At 47.7% G+C, this 24,931-nt stretch overlaps 1 protein-coding gene across 8 annotated transcripts in view; it reads right to left on the bottom strand.

The window, feature by feature from the left end:
* Positions 1-24,931, bottom strand: part of ACAD10 (acyl-CoA dehydrogenase family member 10) — a 482,886-nt gene that overhangs the window by 202,989 nt on the left and 254,966 nt on the right. For all 8 annotated transcript variants that reach the window (XM_085633523.1, XM_085633522.1, XM_085633520.1 and 5 more), the window contains 4 exons: positions 23,402-23,552; positions 8,938-9,083; positions 8,626-8,799; positions 141-550 (listed from right to left, as the gene is read on the bottom strand). In XM_085633523.1, the coding sequence (XP_085489649.1) occupies positions 141-550; positions 8,626-8,799; positions 8,938-9,083; positions 23,402-23,552 (881 nt within the window). The remainder of the gene's footprint in view (positions 1-140; positions 551-8,625; positions 8,800-8,937; positions 9,084-23,401; positions 23,553-24,931) is intronic.

Genomic DNA, 24,931 nt, shown 5'->3' with positions numbered 1-24,931 from the left:
GTGTATGCTGTGATTTACAAAACTTGACATAGGTAGATGTAGGTAGTAAGAAAGCCTATTCTAGGTCCTTCCTAAATCATCAATTATTTGAAAGAATTTACTTTGTTAATAAAACAACATTTGAATGTGGCATTCATTACCTTAAGCTTCTCTAGTACAGGAGGTGGAGTCCATCTGTTCTCCGAAACCTGATGATCTCGTAGAATCTGCTCAATAGGATAGATATTCACATGAATAAATTTCTTCAGTTTATAGTAAAGACCCTGAACTTCTTCAGAAAGACCATCAGGTGAGATAATAAGTCCTTTTGAAGCATGCGCAGAAGCAGAAACTGGCATCGAAGTAAACACTCTTTTTTTAGCAGGTGTGTTTAAGTCCCAGTGTCTTCTACTGGCCCAAGTACTGTAAGATCTAATAGTGGTTTCAGGTGGTTTCGTTGGTGAAGCATTAAATATTCGAAATCCTTCTTTCGTAGCAAAATCCCATGCTGTATTGGCCATAAATTCGGCTTGTTTACCAACTAATTCAGCATTAGCAGAGCTCGACTGTCCTGGATAAAATAAGAATATATAGCGTTACATCCAAATTACAATATATGTTTCAAAGTGTATGGCATGCGTATGTGTAAGAGGTGCAATTAGTCTGAATAACTAGTGGTGAATGACAAACTGTCACCATTCATCCTTACTTGGGAAATTAAAAAAGTGATGGACAGATTGCGTGAATTAACCTGAAGTATGGGTAGTTTTCATGGGCTCATTCTATTGCCTTCACTGCCATATCAGTCTAGGTCCCACCCCAAAAGGAATAATCTAGCCCCTTTTGGGGCGAGATTGGTAATGTTCCATATGAATTGGGAAATATACAGTCCCAGGCATGTTTCTGCATAATTGAGCTTCTTTAGTAAGGTACAGTACAGTTTGAATCCACATGGCAAAGTGAGCTACAGGAATTTAGTTTGGGTAGTCCAAGGCAGTCTCTCTCCATAATCAGGTGTCATTCCTCTACCATTTGCCTAGAATGAAAGATTACATGTTTTGCAAAAAGCAGTAGCTTCATATGTCATTTAGCAAGGTTTGATTATATGAGTGCAAGACACATGTACTGTGCGAAGAGGCTCAACTTTAACACCTGTTGATGTAAGTACTCAAAGTAGTATAAAGAAACTCTTGAGAGGCTCCAGTTGAACTCTGTAGGGAAGGAAACACAACCCCTATCTATGTGAGAAATAATTCAGTAGGACAGAATAAATGTCCGTTTTAAGTGAGAATGTGAATAAATAACAGACAGTCCCAGAGGAAGCCTTTTCTTATCATTGATTTCAGTTAGACATAGAACAATGTATCAAAATTCTCATACTTAGTTTATATGTCAAAAATAGGTACATTGCAATAATTCTCGGCTTAATACATGTGTAAAATAAATTAAATAACTTGAGTTAAGACATACAGATGCTTGATTAAAGTACTAATTAGTCAAATAATAAGATCGATTTCCTAGGTACCTCGACCTCATCACCAGTTTTCCTTTCAACTAATATTAAACTGCTTCATCAATCTTCAAATCACAATTCTATATTCAAGAAAACTTATTCAGTGCACGATTTCTTATGGCATAACAGTGCTCCAGTTTACCTATTCTAAGAATGATATGATTCAAATGCGTACATTTGGGGGCCGGGCGGTGAATTATTTTCCATTTTTGTGGCAATAAAGAGACAGCTATTAACATAGAAGTAAAAAGTAGCGTTCTATCACTATTTTCTAGATCACTCAGATGTTGTGTATTACCCAGCATAGTCGTCTCCAGGCTCGGTTTGATGAAGATTGATACGGCCTAGGATATAAATCTAAAGAAAGCCTTCAAGTAATTCTCCAGGCTTTGGCAGGCCCATACCATGTACAGCTTCCCATATTGAAGCTTGTACTGTTAAATCTATATAGACTTGCACATTTGTAATATAGCCATCAATTTAAGAAAAATCTCTTACTTCCTAAACTAGTATCGCGAGGTCATTGGTGAAAAAGCCAATCCAGTTGGGGACAGTATTATTCTGGTACACATATTAGCCAAGTGAATATTAGCATAAGATTGTCAGATTTTATGTCCTTCAAAGAAAAAAGGAGCATAGATGTTTTAATCTTCGCAGTCTATGACCATGAAGGCAGTGATGGAAGGCACCCCTTATGGACCGTGCAACTGAAAGGTATTTGGGTAACAGTCAATAATTAGGCTCCTATGGGTTGTAAAAAGTGAACCAGATCTAATCTAAGAAAAAATCTTAAATTACACACCTAGTGTATTGATAACATCTATGGGTTAAAATATCTAGGGTCACAGTATGTTTTCTAAAGCGTTTACATATTGTGACTTACAACAGACAGGTACAAAAATTACCAGCAAAGTCGGTATTCAGTGGTACAGTATCACTACCCTAAAAAAGAGTAAATCAGGGAATTAATGCCTGAGAATGTCCATCTGTACCTACAAGGATGTCACTGATTCAGAAATCATATTTCATAAAGCCAAAACAATTACTTGTAAGGCACAGTAATAACCAGTCCTAGTCACAGGCTGCTCAGTACCCTACAACCCTCAGGGACTTTTGTCTGAGAATCCAAAGCATGGATTTAAAACGAAAACGGTGCGCTGACTAAACAAGTGAACCAACCAGAAAGCCAGAACTTTATCTGAGTCCTTAGCTGGTCTGCTATTTCAGGGGGAAACAAAAAATGGTGTACAAATTGCCAGGGGGAAAATGTGAGCCACTCAACTATTGATGTCCACATTATCAATGCCTTAATATTTCTATACTTAAGAACAACAAAAATTCAACATTAATGATCACCCATGATTGGGGTAATCAGATATTTTGAACACACATAGGGGCGATCCGCCCACCATCACAACTACATTTACCCCCCGCCATATTACCATGGCGGGGGTACCGCGGCGGACGGAAAGTCTGTCCGCCGCTTTTCCACCGGTCGGGAATTGTCACGATTGCCGGCCGGCTGGGAAAAGCCCACAATATGGTGGCGGTGCCTGCAAGGCACCGCCATCCTATTTATGATGGTTGCGGTGGGTATGCCTTTCCATGGCGGAGACTCCACCATGGACAATGGACACTATGGAAAGGCATGCAGGAAATGCCTATGGATGCCCGTTGTGGGCCCCCGGTGGGGTGGGGGGCTGCACTTGGGGGGTACCTTCACTGCCATGCACAAGGTGGCAGGCACAGCGGGGCGCCTGTCACGTTGTGCATGGCAATGCACAACACGCCCTTTTGGCATTGCGGCAGGTGATGCTTACAGCACCGCCCACCGCAATGTCACAGATGCAGGATGCGACTGCCAGGGTGGCAGTCGCATCCTAATTGGCGGTGCGGGACCACCGCACACCTGGCAGCAGGTCCCAGCACCGCTAGGGTGGCGGGCGGAGTGAATTTTTTCAATTCTCTATTAGGAAATCGCAAACAGCTATGTACAATAGTGTGTTTCACACTGTGAGCAATTGCCAGTGAGGTCGCAATTGATCTACCTCATTAACATTCATGAAGTAGGTCACAATTTGCGACCTATTGGGAATCACTAAAAACACAGGGATGGTGGTCTACTGGGGACAGCATACCACCATGTCTGTGTTTGCTTTTAAATAAAGCAATGTTTTTTTATTTCGTTTTTTTTTTTTAATGCAGCCCATTTTCCTTAAAGGAAAACGGGATGCATTTCAAAAAGAATAATGAAATGTTTCAGTTCCATTTTTATCAGTAGGCAGAGGTCAGTGGGACCACAGCCTGCCCTTCAAAAAATGTTTTTTCCTGCATTCTCAAAGACCCTTCCTGTTTGCGAATGGGTTACCACCAAATTGTATTTGATGCTAAAAAGCAAATGTTTTTCAGTCACAAAACATTCTTACATACCACTGTCACTATTAGGAATGGATGCCCTAAACACACCTTTTCCCAATCCTGAATCGCAAACCTGTTTTGTGATTCGGTAATACGTTATCGATTGGCAAAACTGGGTTTGTACATAGAAAAAAGATTTTTTGCAGTTGCAAACGGCCCAATTCTGCAAATCTGGCTATTTGCGAGCTCCAAAAAGCTACGTACATAAGGCCCTAAGAGTGCACAGTCATCTCAAACGTTCATGTTATTAGATTTTCCTTACAGTAAACATTGTGCACTTTTTGTTACTAATGGAGAATAATAAATGAGGGCTTCCCTCTTTTCGAGTTCCACAGTACGTAGATGGTGCCCTCAGTTTGCACCCTGTACCGTCCTGCTAATGACCCACTGGCTTAGGCCATAAGAGTTGAAACATCAACAGATACCCCTGGGACTCTCCCTCTGATTTATTCACATTCTCACACAAAACAGATATGTATTGTGTCCTAATGAACGCTCTCTCACAGACCCAAGAGCTGCTTCACTACGCCCTTTGTTGAACTGATGTTTCTAGGAATATCTGAACCCACTGAGCATCTACTTCACAGTGTTATTTATCACTGTACCATTTTACACATCACGTGTTTTACACCCTAATGACACAAAACCGGTTAAATGACTCATACGTGTGGTTCTTAAGCTTATGACTTCTGTGGACTTCTACTTAATCATTACTGGAATCTGGGTACCCTTTCTGAATCATTATTGGAATCTGAGGACCCCCACTGAGTTATTGATGTAAGCCAGGGACCCTGGAATAAACATTTTTAATGATCTGAAACGCTAAACAATACACAAAGGATACAGAAACAAGCATTCATCAAATAAATACATGTAGTGAAATATTTAATTTAATTCACAAATCCGAAGTTTCATGGGATGGTTGGAGCTTTTTAAAATTCAATTGAGGCCACTAATCATCCATACTATATTCTGTTTGATGCACTTGCGCTGCTCCCACAAATTATTATGAGGATGTAAACTTAATTTTTAGTGACCAGTTTCAAATACCTTTAGATTTACAAAATGTTTTAAAATTACCAACATTTAAATGTATCTTCTTCATTTATATAAACTTTATTGATGTGTTAATATTATTGTATTTTCTAAGCAGTTGTGAGCCCTTTGCGCAGGCTTCACTGACCACCAGGGGTTTCTGGATCACAGGTTAAGAACCACTGAACTTATACAGGTATTGCTTTATGTAAAGCATACGCTTTTAATCCTTGCACAAATGTTGTTCATTTTGTTTCGGAGTATTAATTACTTTTACATGCCATGGCATGGTTTGGTTATAGTTTATGACTGTAATCTAGGACACTAGTGTTGACATACTAAAGTATATTACCCAGGTCCCCATGATGGAATATGTGGTTGCGCTTCGTCCTTAATTTACAATTTGAGATACAGTGCTAAATCACAAATATTACTAATATGATTTAGCTACTTCTCCCTCCCTCTAAACATTCATCAAGAAGGGTTTTTACAATTTTACAGCAAAAAATTCAAAGCAAGGCATGAGAGCAGGAAACAGTCAGTGAATGATCCCAGGGAAATTATCTGGAGCCACGGGTAGAAAGACTAACAAAGAACCTTCAATACTCCAAACTCCAAAAACATGAAGTCTGATTTTTTTTAAGTTAAACAAAAGGGGCATATTAAAAAGGAGTCAAAACAAAGTACAGAGAAAGAGGGAAGCAACAGAAATCGAGAGAGGGAAGGGAGAAATTAGTATTACCTATTTACACCTCCATATCAAATGCAGGCATGAGCCCTCCTCTTCACACCTTATCCATCATGAATCTGAGTTCAGCTTGTCTACTTCATTTTACCTCACCTTTATCCAATAATTTCTAATGAGCATATAATATAGCATATCTCTGAATCTTGCCACTCTCATTTCTGTTATACAGCTATTTAGCATCTGTTCCACTTCGTATTCTTCTTCTAGCCATCCACAGATCTGTTTCCAAAGAACATGTCTGGTCTACTTGTGGGAAACATGTTAACATTCATCTTAAGGCTGACAGATAACAGATTTTAATTTTTACTCAAATCAATGGTACTCATTTCGTCAACCTCAAGAACCTGTGACCATGCTGTTAAACATTTAAACCTGCAGCGAAAGCATTAGTCCGTTGAGCCACCAGATACGTCACTCAAACCCTTTTAATTTTGAGTTCACAGTCTCTTGCCCTTATCAACAGTGCATATATCCAGCATGCTGCTGTCTTGAGTCTACCAGATGTTTTGCGCTGGGTATATTTATTCCTTGTGTCCTCCTCTCCTCCTTTACTAACCACGATGATTTCAAGCAATTCCTTAGCTGTAGGTAACTCCAAAAACAATATTCCCCACTGTGGATAGGCTCTGTTTATTTTCTTGAGGGGACACTGATTTACCACACCATTTCTACATTACGTCGCTATCCATAGCTATCTTCTCTCCCTGATAATTTGTGAGCTTAAGAAAGCCCTCATGAGGCTGACTTGTTGTAGGTCTTTCCCCTACGGTATAATGTGCCTCATCAATCTGATATCCCTCTTCATCACCCATGGTAAGAGTTTCATTAACTATGAATAAAGTGCTTTGTAGAACCACCACCTCTTTTAGGCACACTGTTGTCTCTTATGTTGTCCTGGGTGTCAAAGCATTCCATGTCAACTACCTTGTATTGAGCACTGGCAACTAAGTCAACAGCATCACAACTGTGGTCAGGTCCCTTTTGCTTAAATGCCTCAACTTAGAGATTTGTGTTTCAGCTTCCTGCAACCCCATACAAAGAACTATTCCATAATTAAAGACTTTTGTGAGTCTCCAGGCTCCATTATCAACAATTCTTTCAGGGAACCCTTGTGTCTTTCACACCACCTTTTACTTTCGTCTGGGGTCTCTTTAAAGAGCCATCTGGTTCAGTGTTGCAATTCATCATGTTTCTCTCCTCTCCATCTATGCCCTTTCACTTTCTTTCTTCTGGATGTCACTCTACAGTCCCATTGTACCGTGAATCCCTATACCAATTTCACTGATCAAACTGGTTGGAACAGTATGCTGCAACATTATTTTCCCCCTTCTCCTGGCCTATCCGCTCTGGGGATGTTTTCTGTTTATGCATGGGTCACAGAATGTCTTGTGCAGTTTTTATTATTTGTGCTTCCTTGATGGAGACAGGGTACAGTAGCCCTGATGTAACTTACCAGTATCATGCCTTATTCCTCATTGCTCTTGATGCCTCTTGGGTCACCTATTAAGAATCTGTTTTCAATACAAGCAACATACAGCTCCTCATCTACATTAGAAACCAGAGAGAGTCTAAGCACCAAACAAACTTCTTGTGTCTTTTGGCTCCTCCATGTATTCCGCTTGTCACACCACGGAATTTATTTAGGAAACAGACCCTTAGCCAAGATCTAGTATCCAGGGCAAAGGTTAGTGTGAAACCTATGCTAAGTTTGCAACTCAGACTCTCAGCCTCGCAATGGGCCAATGTGTCTTATATTTTCAAGATCACCTCAGTCTGTGCTTAGCTTCTCCCCAGTGGTTTTATGCTCTCACCTCTTGTAATGCACTAAACTGCTCTACTACAGCAAATAACTTGCTCCTTCACCAGCTCTTTACAGTTACTTGGGACACCATTCCACTGACACTACCACAGCCGGCCCTATAGTGCAACAATCTGAACCCTTCTCACTTCTGTAGCTTAGCTTGGCTGCTGATTTTTCCGCAACATGCAGGCTGACAGCCAATGATTCTTCGGTCTACTTTTTTAAAACTTTTGAAATTGTTCCAATTCATTGTTCTGTGTATTACAGTTTTTTTCAAGTTCCTTCGGGATGTTTTGGGATATTTTGTCTTGGGTCAGCAGGAGATTGAAAATGAGGCATGCATCTGCAGGGTTGCTTGCCATGCTCCTCTTTATAAACCTTCTTAATAATAGATAGCCAGATGCATTTTGTGCGAGTTGTTTATCACAAGATGTTAGAATACTAGCAGTACTTAGGAGGTACAGTTTTCTTTTGTTCGGCTGCTGAAAACAGCACAAACGATTTTGTTAGAAAGTTAATATAATGCTATGTAAAAAGAGTTTTCAATACAGCACTAAAAGTTTTACATTTGTGAAATTCTATCTTTTGAGTTATACCAAACAAGTGGAGTTAACATTGAATTACCAATATATCATCATTTAGTACAGTAATAGGTATTTGATTTCTCAGTTTTGCCATCTTTCAAATAGTTAGTGAAATGGCAAAACTTTCACAAAAACTAAATCTAGCTAACGCTAAGCCTCTTTAAGTTAACCCCTCGGCTGCCAGGGTGGGCGTTCCTATCCGTTTTATCAAGTGCATATACATGTCAAATAAACAATTTTGTGAAGAGAAAACAGCCATTTGTTTTTAATGTGCACAATGGCATGAAATCAAAATGTTATACTGGTGTGGAGGGTGCTTGTGGTGTGGAGGGTGCTTGAACTACAAGAGCGCACCAGGGGTTTTGCTATAACAGTATTGATTCCTAGTAGACCAGGTGGTTCAGCTCCAGTGAGAAACCAGACCGAGCTTAAGTTGTATAAATGCTATCAAATTTCAAAGCTGTCTTTCAATTTAAATCAATATTCCAAGTCTATTATTTGGCCTTAATATTCTCCACATTGTAGCTGCTCAGCATGTTTTTCTTACCAGTGAGAGAACGTTTGTAGACACCCTGGAAAATCGCCGCCATTCTGAAAAACGAAAAGGCCATGTAGAGTCTCCAATTTTCAATGTGAGGAATTTGCATGTAATCACAATACATCTTGAAGTACTCTTCTGAAGATGGGATTCCAAGCTCCGGCAAGTCACACTTATTCAATCCTACAGTTTTGGAAAAACACAAGAAAGTAATTGTTGTGTGATGGGTCACAGATACATATGTTAAAGAGAGCAATACAATTACAACTACATGTACAGTTGAGGCACAAACATTGCTTTTAATGTGTATAAACATACTACCTTTTATAAGTGAAAAATCAGGGGGGAGGTAATGGGCAAGGCAGTTAAAAGCAACGTCTGAAAGGGGATCTCCTAATGTAGACAACTCCCAATCCAGGACTGCCAGAACTTCCGGTTTCTCTGGGTGAAAAATCAGGTTATCCAGCCTAGTTAACAAAAAGAAATGTACACAAATCATACACAAATATTCAGCAGTTCCACAAGAGTTACATTGCAACACCTTTACACAAAAATGACACTGCATGAAATATGGTTTTATCTCAAGGATAAGGATTCAATAAACTAGTAGCAATTGAAAACCTTGTCCACATCCCTAAGCTTCATACTGATTTCAAACCCATATGAAAAGAATTGTTAAGGTCTTCACATACATTAGTGGTCGTAAAAAAATTTCTACCAAAAAAATTACATTAGTTGCTATTGCTACCACAATATAACAAATCGGGCTGTTACTGAATATACCTTAAAACATTTAGTTTTGAAAAAGACGTGAACTTGCAAATCAGTATCGTAGGTGTGGATGCATATATTGTGAAATACGGCTTCTTCAACTAAAAAGGCACTGCCCTTTTAACAGCAAAACCCATCGAAATTGCACAAAGCCCCACCAACCCCAATTATTTTATTTAACCTTATTTGAACAGGAAGTATCAAATGCATGTTAATGACGTCACTTTCTAGCCAAAGAAACAGTCAAATGCCTCTCTAACCAAATCAGAAATTAGAGCAGCATTTCCTAAAGTCTTAGAGACATCATCTGAATACTTGACAAAGACTGCTTTACAAAAGATAGTAATAAAAAACAATTTGACCAAAACAACTGAAATATGAAATGACATGACCAAACAAACATTCCTTTCAGGGTTTAAGGAACATGAAGGGTAACCTTCTGGCAATCAGGGCCGGACTGGCCGTAGCGGCCACCGGGCATTTCCCCAGTGGGCCGCCATGGTTGGGGGCCGGTTTTGGGCCCCTGGGGGCCGATTTCATTACAGGGTCGTTTTTGCAGAATAGCTGCAATATAGGACACTGTAATGAAATCAGCCAAAACCGGCCGTGGCAAACAGCTCGGCCGCAACCCTAACCCACCGGGGGTCTGGCCGAGCACTTTGCCAGGGTCGGTTTTGGTTCCCAGTCCGGCCCTGCTGGCAATTAAATGAGCATGGGACTGGGATGAGGTGCAATGATGTCATTATAACTTGTTTTTTCCAAGTAAGATCAGCTGTTATTCTGCAGGCACTTTTCCCATCTAACATGGTTGTTTTAGCATATAGGTGTTTCCACGCACATAAGCTACATCCCCCTAGCCTTTTTCACCAGAGTTAAGTATGTGAGTAACAGCGCATCTTGTGGGCCTACTGGAGTGGGCAAAGTAGGTTTGCGGAACGATCGAGAATTTTTCATCTGTGAACATGGCATGCAATTCACCTGGTGGGACATCGGTTTTCATAACCAATCTGCCACAGAGTGAACATGGAGTAGTGGGATATTTGTATCCATAGATTAATTCACTCTTTAGGAAGTGGAATTTTTCGTTATTGCAGAATCTTTCCAAAATCGATGGCACTTTCCTAATGAAGAAGCATCATTGCCCCCAAGAGCTGTTGGGGTAAATAAATGAGAGCACTACACAATGCACGAGCCGTAGCAACAGCTATCCCACATATAACTTCTTGGGCATAGCAGCATTAGCCAGCTCATGCCTGAATAAACCCTTTGCGTTAGTGGTGAACAAGTTACTCTCCTTCGGTAACACTCATTCTGGTAGATGCTCTAGATAACTGCATATTTCTTAAGTTTAGAATATATCCTATATGCCAGACGGGATCCCTAAACTTTTTATTGCAGTGTTTCTGCATGCTGCTATATGGAGCTGTGTGACTCCGCCTTGGCCTCATTCCAACCCAGAAGTGACAGAGGTGAAGCCCATAAATGTGCCACCCCTGCACGCCAATGTCAGTTTCTTCCTTGACTTTTCCCACACCTCCGAACAAAGAGACCAAAACAATTGGAAGTACCAGTATGCAGATCTTCAAGTTAAGACCTTATTCAGATGGTAAGAAAGGTCTACTTAACAGAGCAGGCAGGTCGAAGTGCAGTGAAGATGCTGCAGTTTGATAGAGTATCCACTAAAAAGAGAACAACAAAGGTAATTAAAATATTCTTCTGATGGCTACTTCTAACCTCATATTCCTCACCTTAAGAATCGATAACAAAGCTGTAATCCCAAATATGGAGGGTCTGTGGAGCGGGCTCAAATCAAAAACTCTTGCACAAGCAAATGGGAATATTGCCCTTCCCATCACTCCAGACTGTCAAGGCAGTAGTGCTTTGTGAACATGTGCACTCTTGCTCAAATCGTGGACTGACAGATGTCAAGGACAGACACTTTTCATGCCAACTCAGTGGTTGAACTTGTGAAATGGGCCCCTCTCCTGGAGGCTGCTTTTTGGCCAATGTGTAGCAGAACTGAATGCAAAGGACTATACACCTTAACAAAGTCCTTCTCTGTACCACCTTATCTTGATGTAAAAGCTCAAGACCCTTTTGGGATACAGCAATTGGAGTCTCTCCTCTTTCACGGTATAAGGTAGAGCAAAGAATGGTGGGAGGAAAATGGCTGCCCAACGTGAAAGGGAGTCACAGCTTTTGCCACAAAAGCTGTTCTGGTTCTCAGCACCAGTTTGTCTGGAACGAAGATGGTGCAGGATGGTTGCACCAAGAAGACCTGGAGAACACTTATGTGATGAGCTGAAAGGATCATGATGAGGAAGATAGTCTTGAGGGTCAGAAGACACAATGAGCAGCTGTGTATCCGCTTGGAGGCAGCTCTCATGATAAATGTCAACCCCAAATTAAGGTCTGGAAGGAATTATGTATATCAAACCTTTAAGAAAATCCATTACAACTGGTGGGTTAAACAAACATTTAATGGTGTCAACTGAAAGGCTTTGCTGGGCCAAAGCAAAATGAAAAAACAAAATAGCTAACTAAAAGTTTGGCTGGCAAAGGAACTGTCTTGCGGACCCTACAGCAGCCCACAGAGTTTTCCAAAAAACAGGCATAAATTGCTTTGTGGAAGGGCGCCTTGCAGTCCGGATGACATCCCCAACTTCAGGTATAAAATCGCTCATGGTGGCGTAAATTGCAGGTTTGGGTGGAGAATCTTGCCCTTTGCTGCGACTGAAGATCCTCCAGAAGTGGTACACTGATCGGATGGCAGATTCACATGCCCACAAGGTAAGGGCACCACGCTCTCCTACCCCAATCAGGGGACACTATGATGTCTAAGATGACTTGGGTCCAGTTGTTCCCAATTTTCTTCGGAACTGAGCAGGACAGGCAGAGGTGGGAAGCCATACAGGGATCACTTGGTCCACTCCAGCCAAAATGCAGCTTCTAGGAAAAGCCTTTCCTGGAAATCCAAGTTTGAACAGTGCACATTCTCAATGGGTGCAAAGAGATCTAGCCAGAGTTCTCTCCATTGTTGTAAGATGCCCTTTGCCACCTCGGTATGCAGCTGCCATTTGTGATCCGCCAGGTACTACCGGATGAGATTATTCGCCTGTGCATTCAAGGATCCCACCTGGTGGTTCACAATCAGGGCGATGCCCTGACATTCCAGCCACCCTCAAAGGTGGACAGCCTTCTGGCACAGGAACAGGGACCGCCACTTTACACTGCTTGTTGCAGTATCACTGTGATTTTGTCTTGGAGAACCTGTACTAGTCTTCCCTTGATGGAGGGTAGCAAGGACTTCAACACCAGATGAATTGCCATCAACTCAAAGAGATTGATATGAAGCTGGATTTGAGTCAGAGACCAGTGTCCTTTGATCTCCACCTCTCCCAGATGACATCTCCAACCCAGAAGTGATGCATCAGTCACCACCATCAGTTCTGGGAGGGGAAGGGCGAGGAGGGTCTGCATCTGGTCTGGTTGGAGTCGGGCAGCCACCACTACAGATCTTGTACAGTCTCCTACAAAACCTGGATGACATCAGGCAGGTTTCCTTGGAGCTGGGCCCACTGAGAGTTCAAATCAGACTACAGGGCTTGTCTATGCCACCTGATGCAGTAGACAACAAAGATGCACGAGGCTAACGGACCAAGAAGCCTCAGAGCGGCTCTCACCCAGATCCAGGACTGAGGCTGACACATCGGGGCCATTGTCCGAATGTCCAGCACTCGTTGCGACAGAGGAAAAGCCTTCAACTGCACTGTGTCCATAATAGCGCCTATAAAAGGATTTCTCTGTGAAAGAGTCAGGTGTGACTTTGGGTCACTAATCCAGAAACTCAAAGTTGTTAGGAGGTGCACCATCTTCTGGAGGTGGTCTACGACTGACTGTGGTAAGCCTACCTTTAACAGGAAGTCATCAAGGTATAGGAACATTGGTAACCCCAATCTCTGAAGATGGGTGGCAACCAGCACTACCGTGAACACTTGAGGGGCACTGGGGTAAGGTCAAAAGAGAGCACTGTAAACTGAAAATGCTCTTGGCCAACTTTGAACTGCAGGTAACATCTGTGGGACTGCATAGCGGGTACATTAAAAAAGTAAACTTCCTCCAGGTACAATGCTACAATCCAGTCACCTGGATCAGGGATAGGCAGAACCTGGGCCAGTGTGAGTATTCTGAATGTGTCCTTCCACAGGAATTTAGAGGGCGAATGTTGGACAGGCCACACGAAGGGCTGGCTCCCTCCCCGCATGACAGGGCCCCAGCCCAGGCCCACCAGGCGTGACCCACGAGAATCACCCGCACCCCGTCTCCCGACGGAATTCCTGCCCTCGGACCTCCATGTATCACGGACCCAAGCCACCACCGGCTCCCCCGGCCGGGTCAAGCCGCCATCTTGGGCCCTGCGCCACGAGGCCGCGTGGCCTTCATCCGACCCTAACCCTGGGCCTGGCCGGCCCCGACATCCCGGCACCACCCTCCACCCAGGAGGTGAGCGGACCACTTGGCAGGTCAATGAGAGAACGAAGCGCCAAGGACTCTCCCCCGCCAGGTGCCGATCGCCTCCAGCTCCCCCAGGCGCTGGCTCCACCCCCTGCTGGGTGTCTGGACACCTTCATCCCGGACCCTCCGACCTCCAAGTGCGAGGGTCCGGACATCAAAGGGCGCCTGCCCTATAACTGGGGCAGCTCCGGAGCAGGGAGGCAGTTGTATCCTGGAGTCGAGAGACACCGAGAGAACTCAGCCTTGACGGACTACTGGCGCTGCCGTAGCCCTACCTTGCGAACTATCGTCCTGCCTGCTGGCGCTGCCGCGGCCTTCTGCAACATCCATCCTCGTCGGGACCTGCTGGCGCTGCCGCGGACCGTTGTAACGACCACCTTCACCGGGACCTGCTGGCGCTGCCGCGGACCGTACCTCGACCATCTCCACCGGGACCTGCTGGCGCTGCCGCGGACCGTGTATCGACCATCTCCACCGGGACCTGCTGGCGCTGCTGCGGCCCGTACCAGCTAAACCACCAAGCTCGAGGATTGTGAGCTAATCACCATATCATCCGAACTACCAGACTGGTAAACAGACTGTCCCGCTACCCCTTTTCCTATCTTGAGAGACTTAATCGAGGGGACCCCTGAGTCCAGACCTCCTTGTACCATTTCATCGTACCTTAAGAAGTGCATATAAAGAACGCTAAATCTTATCCTTGTGTGGTATCTGTCTGTGGGGGGGAAGTTATTTGTCTGTACGATCGCTGGAGACGGCTCTCCCCGGAGACCTCTCCTCTTGTCCTCGGCCGACCCTCCCGGTCCGTCTAACATTGGTGGCCAGCGGCGCGATCCGAATCAACGCGTAATCGTACAGAGAGTAGCTCACCCCACGACAAAACCACGATGTCAGCCAAAGATAGCGGTTCCACTGAAAAGTTCCAAATGGATAAGTTGGAAGAATATAGCCACCGCGAACTTAAACAATTCTGCATGGAACTAGGCATTGCTACCACCGGCCTGAGTACCAAAGATGATTTGAAGCACGCCCTTGAGTCGTGGACAGAAACTGGGATCGCCGGACCCTCCGACCAAAACAGTGTCGCACCAGAGGGGAACGCCACGGCTCCCGAGGAGCGGGGAACGGGCCTCTCGCAGGAGGAGATCCAGGAAAGAGAAAGAACCAGACTACACGAATTGGAAATGGCACGACTCAAGATGGACGGTGAACTCAAGTTAGCCGAGCAGAAAATAAATCTAGAGCATCTGCGGCTCCGAGAAGAGCGAGAAGAAAAGCAAAGACAGAGAGAGCTTGAGGAAAAAAGAATAACACTCGAACACGAGCGCAAACTGGCGGAAATAGAACTTCGGAAACAGAATAAAGAACCGGGGATGCCTGAGCGACCGCACACCCCGGGGGCAACCGAGAAAAAAGTCCACATCCCCAAAGATGTTGTCCGAGAGTATGTTCGAGAAGACGACATACAACAGTGGTTCAAAGCCTACGAGATCGCCATGACCTCCCACCAGATCGACCGGAGTGATTGGGGAGCCGGACTATGGGGGAGGTTCGTCAACGAAGGCCGCGATGCCCTGCTGCAGCTCCCAGATCACCAAATGTCGTCCTACGACCACATGAAGGCTGCCCTCCTCACCCGCTACGGCCTCACACCCGAGATGTACCGCCAGAGGTTCAGAGATTGCACCCGGATCCCGGGTACAACTTGGGTGGAGTACGTCAACTATTTCAGCCGAGCCTTCGAGGGTTGGATCAAGGGGAGCCAGGTAACAACCTACGAACAACTCTTTAACCTTATGGTATGGGAACACCTGTCGAACAACTGTTTCGTCGAGCTCAGGCAGCACCTCCTCGACAGTAAACTGACTGACCCCCGGCAGCTCGCCGCTGAGGCTGATCGATGGGAAAGCACCCGAGTGGGCCGGAGAGGACCACACGAGCAAAACCGAAGCAACCAAGGCCAGCACCGTCCCCGGGGAGGAGGAGGAGGCCAGGGGCGAGGGAGAGACAGCCCCCCGGCAACAACCGTGACCAGCACCCTGCCCCCGACCGGCCGGGGCAACCCCCCGATGCGTCCTGGGTTCCGAGCCAACGTCACGTGCCACCGATGCCAGCGAGTCGGCCACTACGCCAATGACCCGAGCTGCCCGCAGAACCAAACGCCCAAGCCCCGCCAGGTGGCTGCCGCCGCCCTGGGGGAAGAACGACTATCAGAGGAACAGGAAGAGTATGAGCCGGCCCAGCAAGAGTGGGAACCGGCCGCCATGGTTCTAGCGTGTCTAGGGGGAAAAGACATGGTCCCGCGGGCTCCCCTACCCGCCAACACCAGGAAATACGGTCAGTGGGTGACCATTAATGGGCATCGGGCCGAGGCCTTACGTGACACAGGCGCCAGTGTGACGGCCGTCCGCTGTCACCTGGTGAAGCCCGAGCAGATCCTGCCGAACATTCTCTGCCCCGTCCGCTCAGCCGACAACTCCGAAAGTCTGTGTCAAATGGCCTGCGTCCCCTTCGAATGGGGAGGGGTCTCCGGCCTGTTGAAGGTGACGGTCCGGGATGATGCCCCCGTGGACTGCCTCCTGGGGAATGACCTTGAGAGTTCCCCGTGGGCCACCGTCGAGAGAAGAGAGCACCTGGGGATGCTGGGCCTCCCGGACTGGGCCTGCGTAACCACCCGGTCCATGGCCGCCCGTGCCGTCCCCCGATCCGAAGAACCGGAATGGCCAGCACCTCCGCCCCCGGTCGCCCCAGTAGAAGGCAACGACGAGGCCAACCCCCCGGAACCAACGATCGAAGGGGACACGCAACCCCAGGACTTACCCGGCCTGGCTCAATGGCGTCAAGAAGGGGGGCCCACCCAGGAACAGTTCCGCCAGGAGCAAAAGACCTGCCCCTCCCTCGAGGGACTCCGCCAACAAGCCAGCGCCCAGAGCGCAGGGGACTCCACCGGAACTCACTGGGTCTACTGGGATAACGACCTGCTATACAGCGAACAAAGAATCGCAGAGCTAGGGGCCGGTCGAGTACTAGTGGTACCTCTCCGCTTCAGAGACTTTCTGCTCAACCTGGCCCACGATGTACCCCTGGCTGGACACCTGGGCCAGGACAAAACTTACAGTCGCCTAGTAACCCACTTTTTCTGGCCGAAGATGAGGAACGACGTCCTGAACCACTACCGGTCCTGCCCCACGTGCCAAGCCAGCGGGAAGAGTGGCCATAAGCTGAAAGCCCCTCTACAACCCTTCCCAGTGGTCACTACCCCGTTCGAGAGGGTAGGGATAGACATTGTGGGGCCCCTGGACCCCCGCACGGCGCAAGGACACAGGTTCATCCTAGTACTGGTGGACCACGCCACCCGCTACCCCGAGGCGGTGCCCCTACGAACTGTGACCGCTCCAGTGGTTGGCCGGGCCCTAATGGGGATCTTCTCCCGGGTGGGCTTCCCCCGAGAAGTCGTCAGCGACCGAGGGACGAACTTCATCTCCAAATACATGAAGTCCCTCTGGCAACAGTGCGGGGTCACCTACAGATTCACGACCCCCTATCACCCCCAAGGGAATGGACTAGTGGAGCGATTCAACCGCACTCTCAAGGGGATGATTGGGGGATTGGAAGAGCCCCTCCGTCGCCAGTGGGATGTACTACTCCCGTGCCTCCTCTTCGCCTACCGGGAAGTTCCCCAGAAATCCCTCGGTTTTAGCCCTTTCGAACTCCTGTACGGGCACCCTGTGCGAGGGCCCCTCAGCCTAGTCAAAGAAGGTTGGGAGATGGCCCCCCTAAAGACCCCTCCAGACGTCTTCAGGTACCTCCTGGCCCTACGCAACCAGACTCGGCGCTTCAGGGAGATGGCCAAGGCGAACCTCGAGGCCAGCCAGGAAGACATGAAGAGGTGGTATGATCACAATGCCTCCTCCGTCGAGTTCGAACCTGGTCAACAAGTGTGGGTGATGTCCCCCACCGAACCATGTGCCTTGCAAGATAAGTGGACGGGGCCCTTCAAAGTGGTCGAGCGCAAAAGCCCCGTCACTTACCTCATCGACATGGGGACCCCCCGGAACCCCCTTCGGGTCCTCCACACCAACAGACTCAAACCACACTTTGGGCGCTCAGAACTTAGCCTCCTGATGGCTACGGACAGTGGGGCAGAGGAAGACTCCGAACCCCTCCCGGATCTACTGAAGGCTCAGGAGAACGACGGTTCCGTGGACGGGGTCCGGCTCTCCGATGCCCTCACCCCAGAGCAACGCCAGGGCTGCCGGGACCTCCTGCTGTGGTTCGCTACACTGTTCTTCCTCACCCCCGGGGTCACCCCTTGGTGCTTGCACGACGTGGACACCGGGGACAGTCCCCCTATCCGACACCGGGCCTACAAGAAGAAGTAGCCAGAATGCTCACGATCGGGGTCATCGAGCCCTCGGACAGTCCCTGGGCTAGCCCGGTTGTATTGGTACCCAAAGCCGCTGCCCCCGGCACCACACCTGAACTGAGATTCTGCGTCGACTACCGGGGCTTGAACGCTGTCACCCGGACCGACGCTCATCCTATCCCCCGGGCGGACGAACTGATCGACCGGCTGGGGGCCGCCCGCTACCTCAGTATCTTCGACCTAACAGCGGGCTACTGGCAGATCGGCCTCACACCCCGGGCTCAGGAACGATCTGCCTTCTCTACCCCCGATGGCCACTACCACTTCAAGGTCATGCCCTTCGGCATGAAGAACGCCCCCGCCACGTTTCAACGTCTTGTGAACCAGGTCTTGGCGGGGCTCGAAGAGTTCAGCGCGGCCTACCTGGACGATATCGCTGTATACAGCCGCCACTGGTCCGACCACCTCCTCCACCTCCAAGAGGTCCTACAGGCCCTCCAGCGGGCCGGCCTCACGATTAAGGCCGGCAAATGCCAAATTGGTCAAGGGTCCGTGACCTACCTTGGGCACCAGGTGGGAAGCGGGCTGGTGGCCCCGCTGCAACTTAAAATTGCTGCCATCCAGTCCTGGCAGCCCCCCGTCACCCAGACCGAGGTCGGAGCCTTCTTGGGGCTCACCGGCTACTACCGGCGGTTCGTGAGGGACTACGGCAGCATTGTGGGGCCCCTCACGGGTCTCACGTCCAAAAACCTACCGAAGCGGATTAACTGGACCCCCGATTGTCAAGCGGCCTTCGAAAAGCTGAAGGCCGCCCTGTGCACCGCCCCTGTACTCCAGGCCCCCGATTACAGTCGGGAATTCGTGGTACAGACAGACGCCTCCGACCACGGCATCGGGGCGGTTCTTTCTCAAGTGAACCCCGAAGGTCATGACCAGCCGGTGGCCTTCATCAGCCGACGTCTCCTGGCCCGAGAACAGCGCTGGAGCACAATCGAGAGGGAGGCCTTCGCAGTGGTGTGGGCCCTCAAAAAGCTCCGGCCCTATCTCTTCGGTACCCACTTCCGGGTACAAACCGACCATCGACCCCTGCAGTGGCTGATGCAGATGCGGGGGGAGAACCCAAAACTATTGCGCTGGTCCATCTCCCTGCAGGGAATGGACTTCACCGTGGAGCACCGACCGGGCCAAGACCACGCCAACGCGGATGGCCTGTCACGCTTTTTCCGCCTCGACGAGGAAAGTCCCCAAGGAGATGGGTGACTCTCCCCGCCTTCAGCTGGGGGGGACGCATGTTGGACAGGCCACACGAAGGGCTGGCTCCCTCCCCGCATGACAGGGCCCCAGCCCAGGCCCACCAGGCGTGACCCACGAGAATCACCCGCACCCCGTCTCCCGACGGAATTCCTGCCCTCGGACCTCCATGTATCACGGACCCAAGCCACCACCGGCTCCCCCGGCCGGGTCAAGCCGCCATCTTGGGCCCTGCGCCACGAGGCCGCGTGGCCTTCATCCGACCCTAACCCTGGGCCTGGCCGGCCCCGACATCCCGGCACCACCCTCCACCCAGGAGGTGAGCGGACCACTTGGCAGGTCAATGAGAGAACGAAGCGCCAAGGACTCTCCCCCGCCAGGTGCCGATCGCCTCCAGCTCCCCCAGGCGCTGGCTCCACCCCCTGCTGGGTGTCTGGACACCTTCATCCCGGACCCTCCGACCTCCAAGTGCGAGGGTCCGGACATCAAAGGGCGCCTGCCCTATAACTGGGGCAGCTCCGGAGCAGGGAGGCAGTTGTATCCTGGAGTCGAGAGACACCGAGAGAACTCAGCCTTGACGGACTACTGGCGCTGCCGTAGCCCTACCTTGCGAACTATCGTCCTGCCTGCTGGCGCTGCCGCGGCCTTCTGCAACATCCATCCTCGTCGGGACCTGCTGGCGCTGCCGCGGACCGTTGTAACGACCACCTTCACCGGGACCTGCTGGCGCTGCCGTGGACCGTACCTCGACCATCTCCACCGGGACCTGCTGGCGCTGCCGCGGACCGTGTATCGACCATCTCCACCGGGACCTGCTGGCGCTGCCGCGGCCCGTACCAGCTAAACCACCAAGCTCGAGGATTGTGAGCTAATCACCATATCATCCGAACTACCAGACTGGTAAACAGACTGTCCCGCTACCCCTTTTCCTATCTTGAGAGACTTAATCGAGGGGACCCCTGAGTCCAGACCTCCTTGTACCATTTCATCGTACCTTAAGAAGTGCATATAAAGAACGCTAAATCTTATCCTTGTGTGGTATCTGTCTGTGGGGGGGAAGTTATTTGTCTGTACGATCGCTGGAGACGGCTCTCCCCGGAGACCTCTCCTCTTGTCCTCGGCCGACCCTCCCGGTCCGTCTAACAGCGAAGATGTAAAATAGGACAAAAGCCCCCATTCTTCTTCGGCCTGAGGATATAGTGGGATTAACAACTATGTCCTATTTCTGGGTCTGGAACTTTCTTGAAGGCCCGTTTGGACAGATGAGCTTGCACTTCTTTTAGTGAGATGGTTAGGTACTCCTCTAAAAGATGCTCTGATGTGAGTGGAAGCTGCAGTGGGTCGTAACAGAATGGAATAGGATAGCCCTGCTGAATGATCTGGAGGACCCATCTGTAGGATGTGATGGACTGTCACCCTGGGAGAAAGTGTTCCATTCTAAACCCAACAGGGCGATAGAGAGCCACTAAGGGAAAACTAACGCAGCTTGGACTGGGAAGATCAATGCCACTGGTGCCCTGCATGTTGTCTGCCAGATCCCCTTCCCCTGCCATGGAAGGATTGGCTTGAAGGCAGTGTGGGGCCTGGGATGGCCTGTACTCCACTCTCTGGAATAACTGCGAAAAGGGTGGAACCAATAGGAAAACTTTCTGGCAGGGGTTGAGAGGCTCAGAGAATGTGGTGTAGCCCAACATACCTTAAAATGTTCTAGGACAGAGTCAGCTTTTTTGTCGAAATGATTTGAGCCAGGAAGGCCCTAAATTCTTCTGGAACCCCGTGCAAGATCATGCTGGTCATGTCCCACAGGGTGTGCATATATCAGCTTAAAAGGTATAATACATTTACTGCCCTCAAGACTCGGTTGGCTAAGGAGAACATCCATTTCCCAAACACCTCAATCCTCCCCCCAGACCTCCAGGTCTGGGGGGAGGCACAGGGGGTTGTGTTCAATTATTTAAGATTCACTTTGATGGTGTAAGCTTGGATAACCAAACTTCCAGGAAAAGGAAGCTGCATAAGAAAATCAGGGTCACCAGAAGCTTGCTTGTGGCATCTGGCCACCAGCTTAATTACTGGTGGGCAAGAACAAGGCTAAGACCTAGTGTCCATCAAGTGTCAGTTATGGCTTAATTGAATGGTAATAAGGGCTCAGAGGAAAAAGACCCAGGTTGTAGTATCTAGAGGGGGTTGTTTTAATTTCAACAGAAGGCAGTTGTAGGTCCAGGACCTCAGTAGGACAGTGAATTGCCACAATAATGGAGGCAGTCTCTTCCAATGGCAGACCAAGGTGAGAAATCAACCCCACATCGCGGGAAATATTAAGGTCAATGACCACCTGTAAATCCATGTATAAACTGTCAGCATCATCATGTGGGAGTAAACCATCCCTATCATTACCACTTTCATCTTCAGATGGCCAACTCTGGTCAGGTTCGGAACCAAAAAGAAGGTGGAGCTTCTAAGGACAGCTCATCAGAAGTGGAAGTATATTGTATGAATCAGGCTGTACAGGAACACAGTGGAGAGAAGTCCGAGCGCAACCTCAGTCATGGTCAAGATGGATTCAGCTCAGGACAATGTAGTGGGCACCACATGCCAGCTACGTCAGGACCGGCATCAATCAAAGGAGAAAAAGTGCAGGTCTGTGAGCCAGGACGTCTGCACTGGAATAAGAGTGGAACCCACGATGTGTACCATTGGCTCAGAGGAATGGATTCACCGGCGGTAACCCTGAGTATCCTTGGGGCCAAAGGCACGCCAGAGAAAGAAGAGTGCAAAAAATATCCAGCATTGCTGCCTTACAGGCTTTGACATGCTGCTGCATCACCGATGACCTAGGGAACTCGGGCGCATTGGAATCAGCTGCTCGATCGGGGATGGGAACAGGAGACGGATTGATTGGCGCTTTGACGCCCTAGCAGCTTCTCTTTAGATAGAGAGTGATGGAATGGGGTTGAGTCCTGCATCACCTTCTTATGCTTCCTCTTCAATTTGGACTTCAACTTACCAAATGACTTTAATGGCGAAGAAGACCTGTCACAAGATTGGCTAGAGAGAGGGGGCAGGTCCACACCCTCAACTTGGAGCAGGACTTGCGTGAGGTCTGGGAGTTCTTCCTATGTTCAGCTTCACGTCACGGTCCTGGAGCATCTTTGGGTGCATAAGGGCACACTGATTGCACAACTTGGACTCATGCCCTGAGCACAAATATCAAAAGCACACTTCGTGCAGGTCCATTAACAACATTGGATCCAACAGAAGTATATAAAAAAAAGTAATGGATAGAATGTTTGAGTCATTGACAATTACTCAGGTTTGCATCCCAGTCACCGTTATTTTGCACTCCATGCCAACTCAGTCATATGCAAATCAGTCTTGACTCTGCTCCAACAGGAACGGTCCAGATCAAACTGCTAGTCCAGGTCCTCCCTGACCTGAAACACAAGCAACCAAAGGACCAGTTTTGTTCTAATTTGGCCTCGTCAGTTGGTTAAAGCTCGGTTATAGTGGCACAGTAAACATCTGAACCATGTGAATGCTTGAAGTAATCTCAGTCATTGGTAATTACACAGGACATACCCCAGTCCACCGTTATTTTGCACACCATGCCAGCTCAGGTTGGACCCAACCATATTCAAATTAGTCTTGACCCTGCTCCAAAAGCAGGCCAGCCCCAACTGCCAGGCCACGTTCTACAAGTAAGAAATCTGTGATTAGAAGTATCCATCAGAAAGGAGTAAGACAGCAGAGAGATGTCCATAGTAAAGCTGCCTCTTCCTTATACTCTTATACACTTGGAGGGCATTAAGTACTGCAACATTCAGTTACACTTGAAGGAAGCAGTAAATCAATTCATGCTCTAAAAATAAAGATATTTGTTACCTGAAATCGCCTTGCACAACCGAAGTCTTCTGGCTCACCGGAATATGTAGTGGAAGCCATTCAATAAGTCTCTCCATAGCTGGAATCACTTGTGTTTCAGTGGCTCGATACTGTTTTGTCCATGTCTGAACCTGACGCTCAACATAATTGCCTAGATCATGCCAAATGAACACAAAATGAAAATAGAAGATATCCTGAAACACCACAAAGAGCTGATGTACATTACTTATTGTCACAGTACCATGTAATTACATTTATCTTGATATACTGAAAAAACAAATGAGGCAACAGAAAATATTCAAAAAGAAATGTTAGGCTTCAAGGATCATATGAAGTACATGTATAAAGGGAGTAAAGGACTTTGGTTCTATTACAAACACTACTGTGCGGTACACTCAGTAGACCAATTCATGTTTATACTAAATTATATCCTGGTACAGCAGAGCAACTCCTGTAACTCATATTGAGAAGTTTGGCTCAAACCTTGCGATGACCAGAAGCAAAAAGGTTGTGCAAAAACTAAATACTTCCCCTTCATTATCAGCACAATTTCAACTTCAAATTGACGCCACCAAGACTTTGCTCATGGATTCGCCTTAACAACTTCAACCTAAATCTGACTCAGCAGTCCATAATTCTCTCCCCAAAAGGGAAAACTGCATCTACACGCACCACAGATAAATAGGTCTCCTGCTTCCTGATATTACTGGACCTCTCAGCTGCCTTTGTCTCAGTCGACCATGCTACCTTTAAACGCACCCCAGAGTCTGGAATGGGATTCACCTTCAATGCCCGTTCTGGTTCTCCTCCTACCTTTGAGGCGGATACCAGTTTGTTTACATGGGCAACTCTAGGTCCCAAAAGATGCCTGTCACCTGTGGAATTCCCCAGGGTTCAATACTGTCTCCTGACATCCTAAACCTCTTCATGGAGTTGCTTGATTGCCTACCCACAGAGAACATAGAGATTCATCAATATGGAGATGATAAACCATACTACCTGAAAATCTCCTCTGTTTAGACATCATTGCCTCAAACACTGCCTGCAGTTCATCCAAATCTGGATGTCCAATGTCTACCTGAAGCTCAACCCAAAGAAGACATGATTCCTGTTATTTGCCAAGAACAACAAACAAGAAACAGTACGAACAAGTACCAATGACATGAACTTTGAAGTTTTTGAAATTTCTTTGGGATGGAATAAAAATGAGCATATAAATCTCTATGACCTGGGCACAGCAACTGTAGACAAGCTATTGGTGAAGGGCGATCTATGCTACAACTACGACTAAATGTACCCCACTAATGTTAAGCTATCACACCATGTGAATGGACTGATGTCTGTTTGTTCTAAAACAGCTGATGAATGTATTCCTTGCAGCATGTACAGTGTTCTTGTATAGGTATGAGCTATTGTACTTTTCAACAATTGTGCTGCGATATACACTACCCTGTTAATGAGCATCATTTATGCTACGATTTCTGTTCTTGTTGAATGAGCAATGGAGAATAATAAAGTTTATAGAAAAAA

The sequence above is a fragment of the Triturus cristatus genome, chromosome 11 (genome assembly GCF_964204655.1).
Source record: "Triturus cristatus chromosome 11, aTriCri1.1, whole genome shotgun sequence".
NCBI classification, from domain to species: domain Eukaryota; kingdom Metazoa; phylum Chordata; class Amphibia; order Caudata; family Salamandridae; genus Triturus; species Triturus cristatus.
The sequence above is the reverse complement of the archived record's forward strand: the minus strand, read 5'-3'. Positions and strand labels throughout refer to the sequence as shown.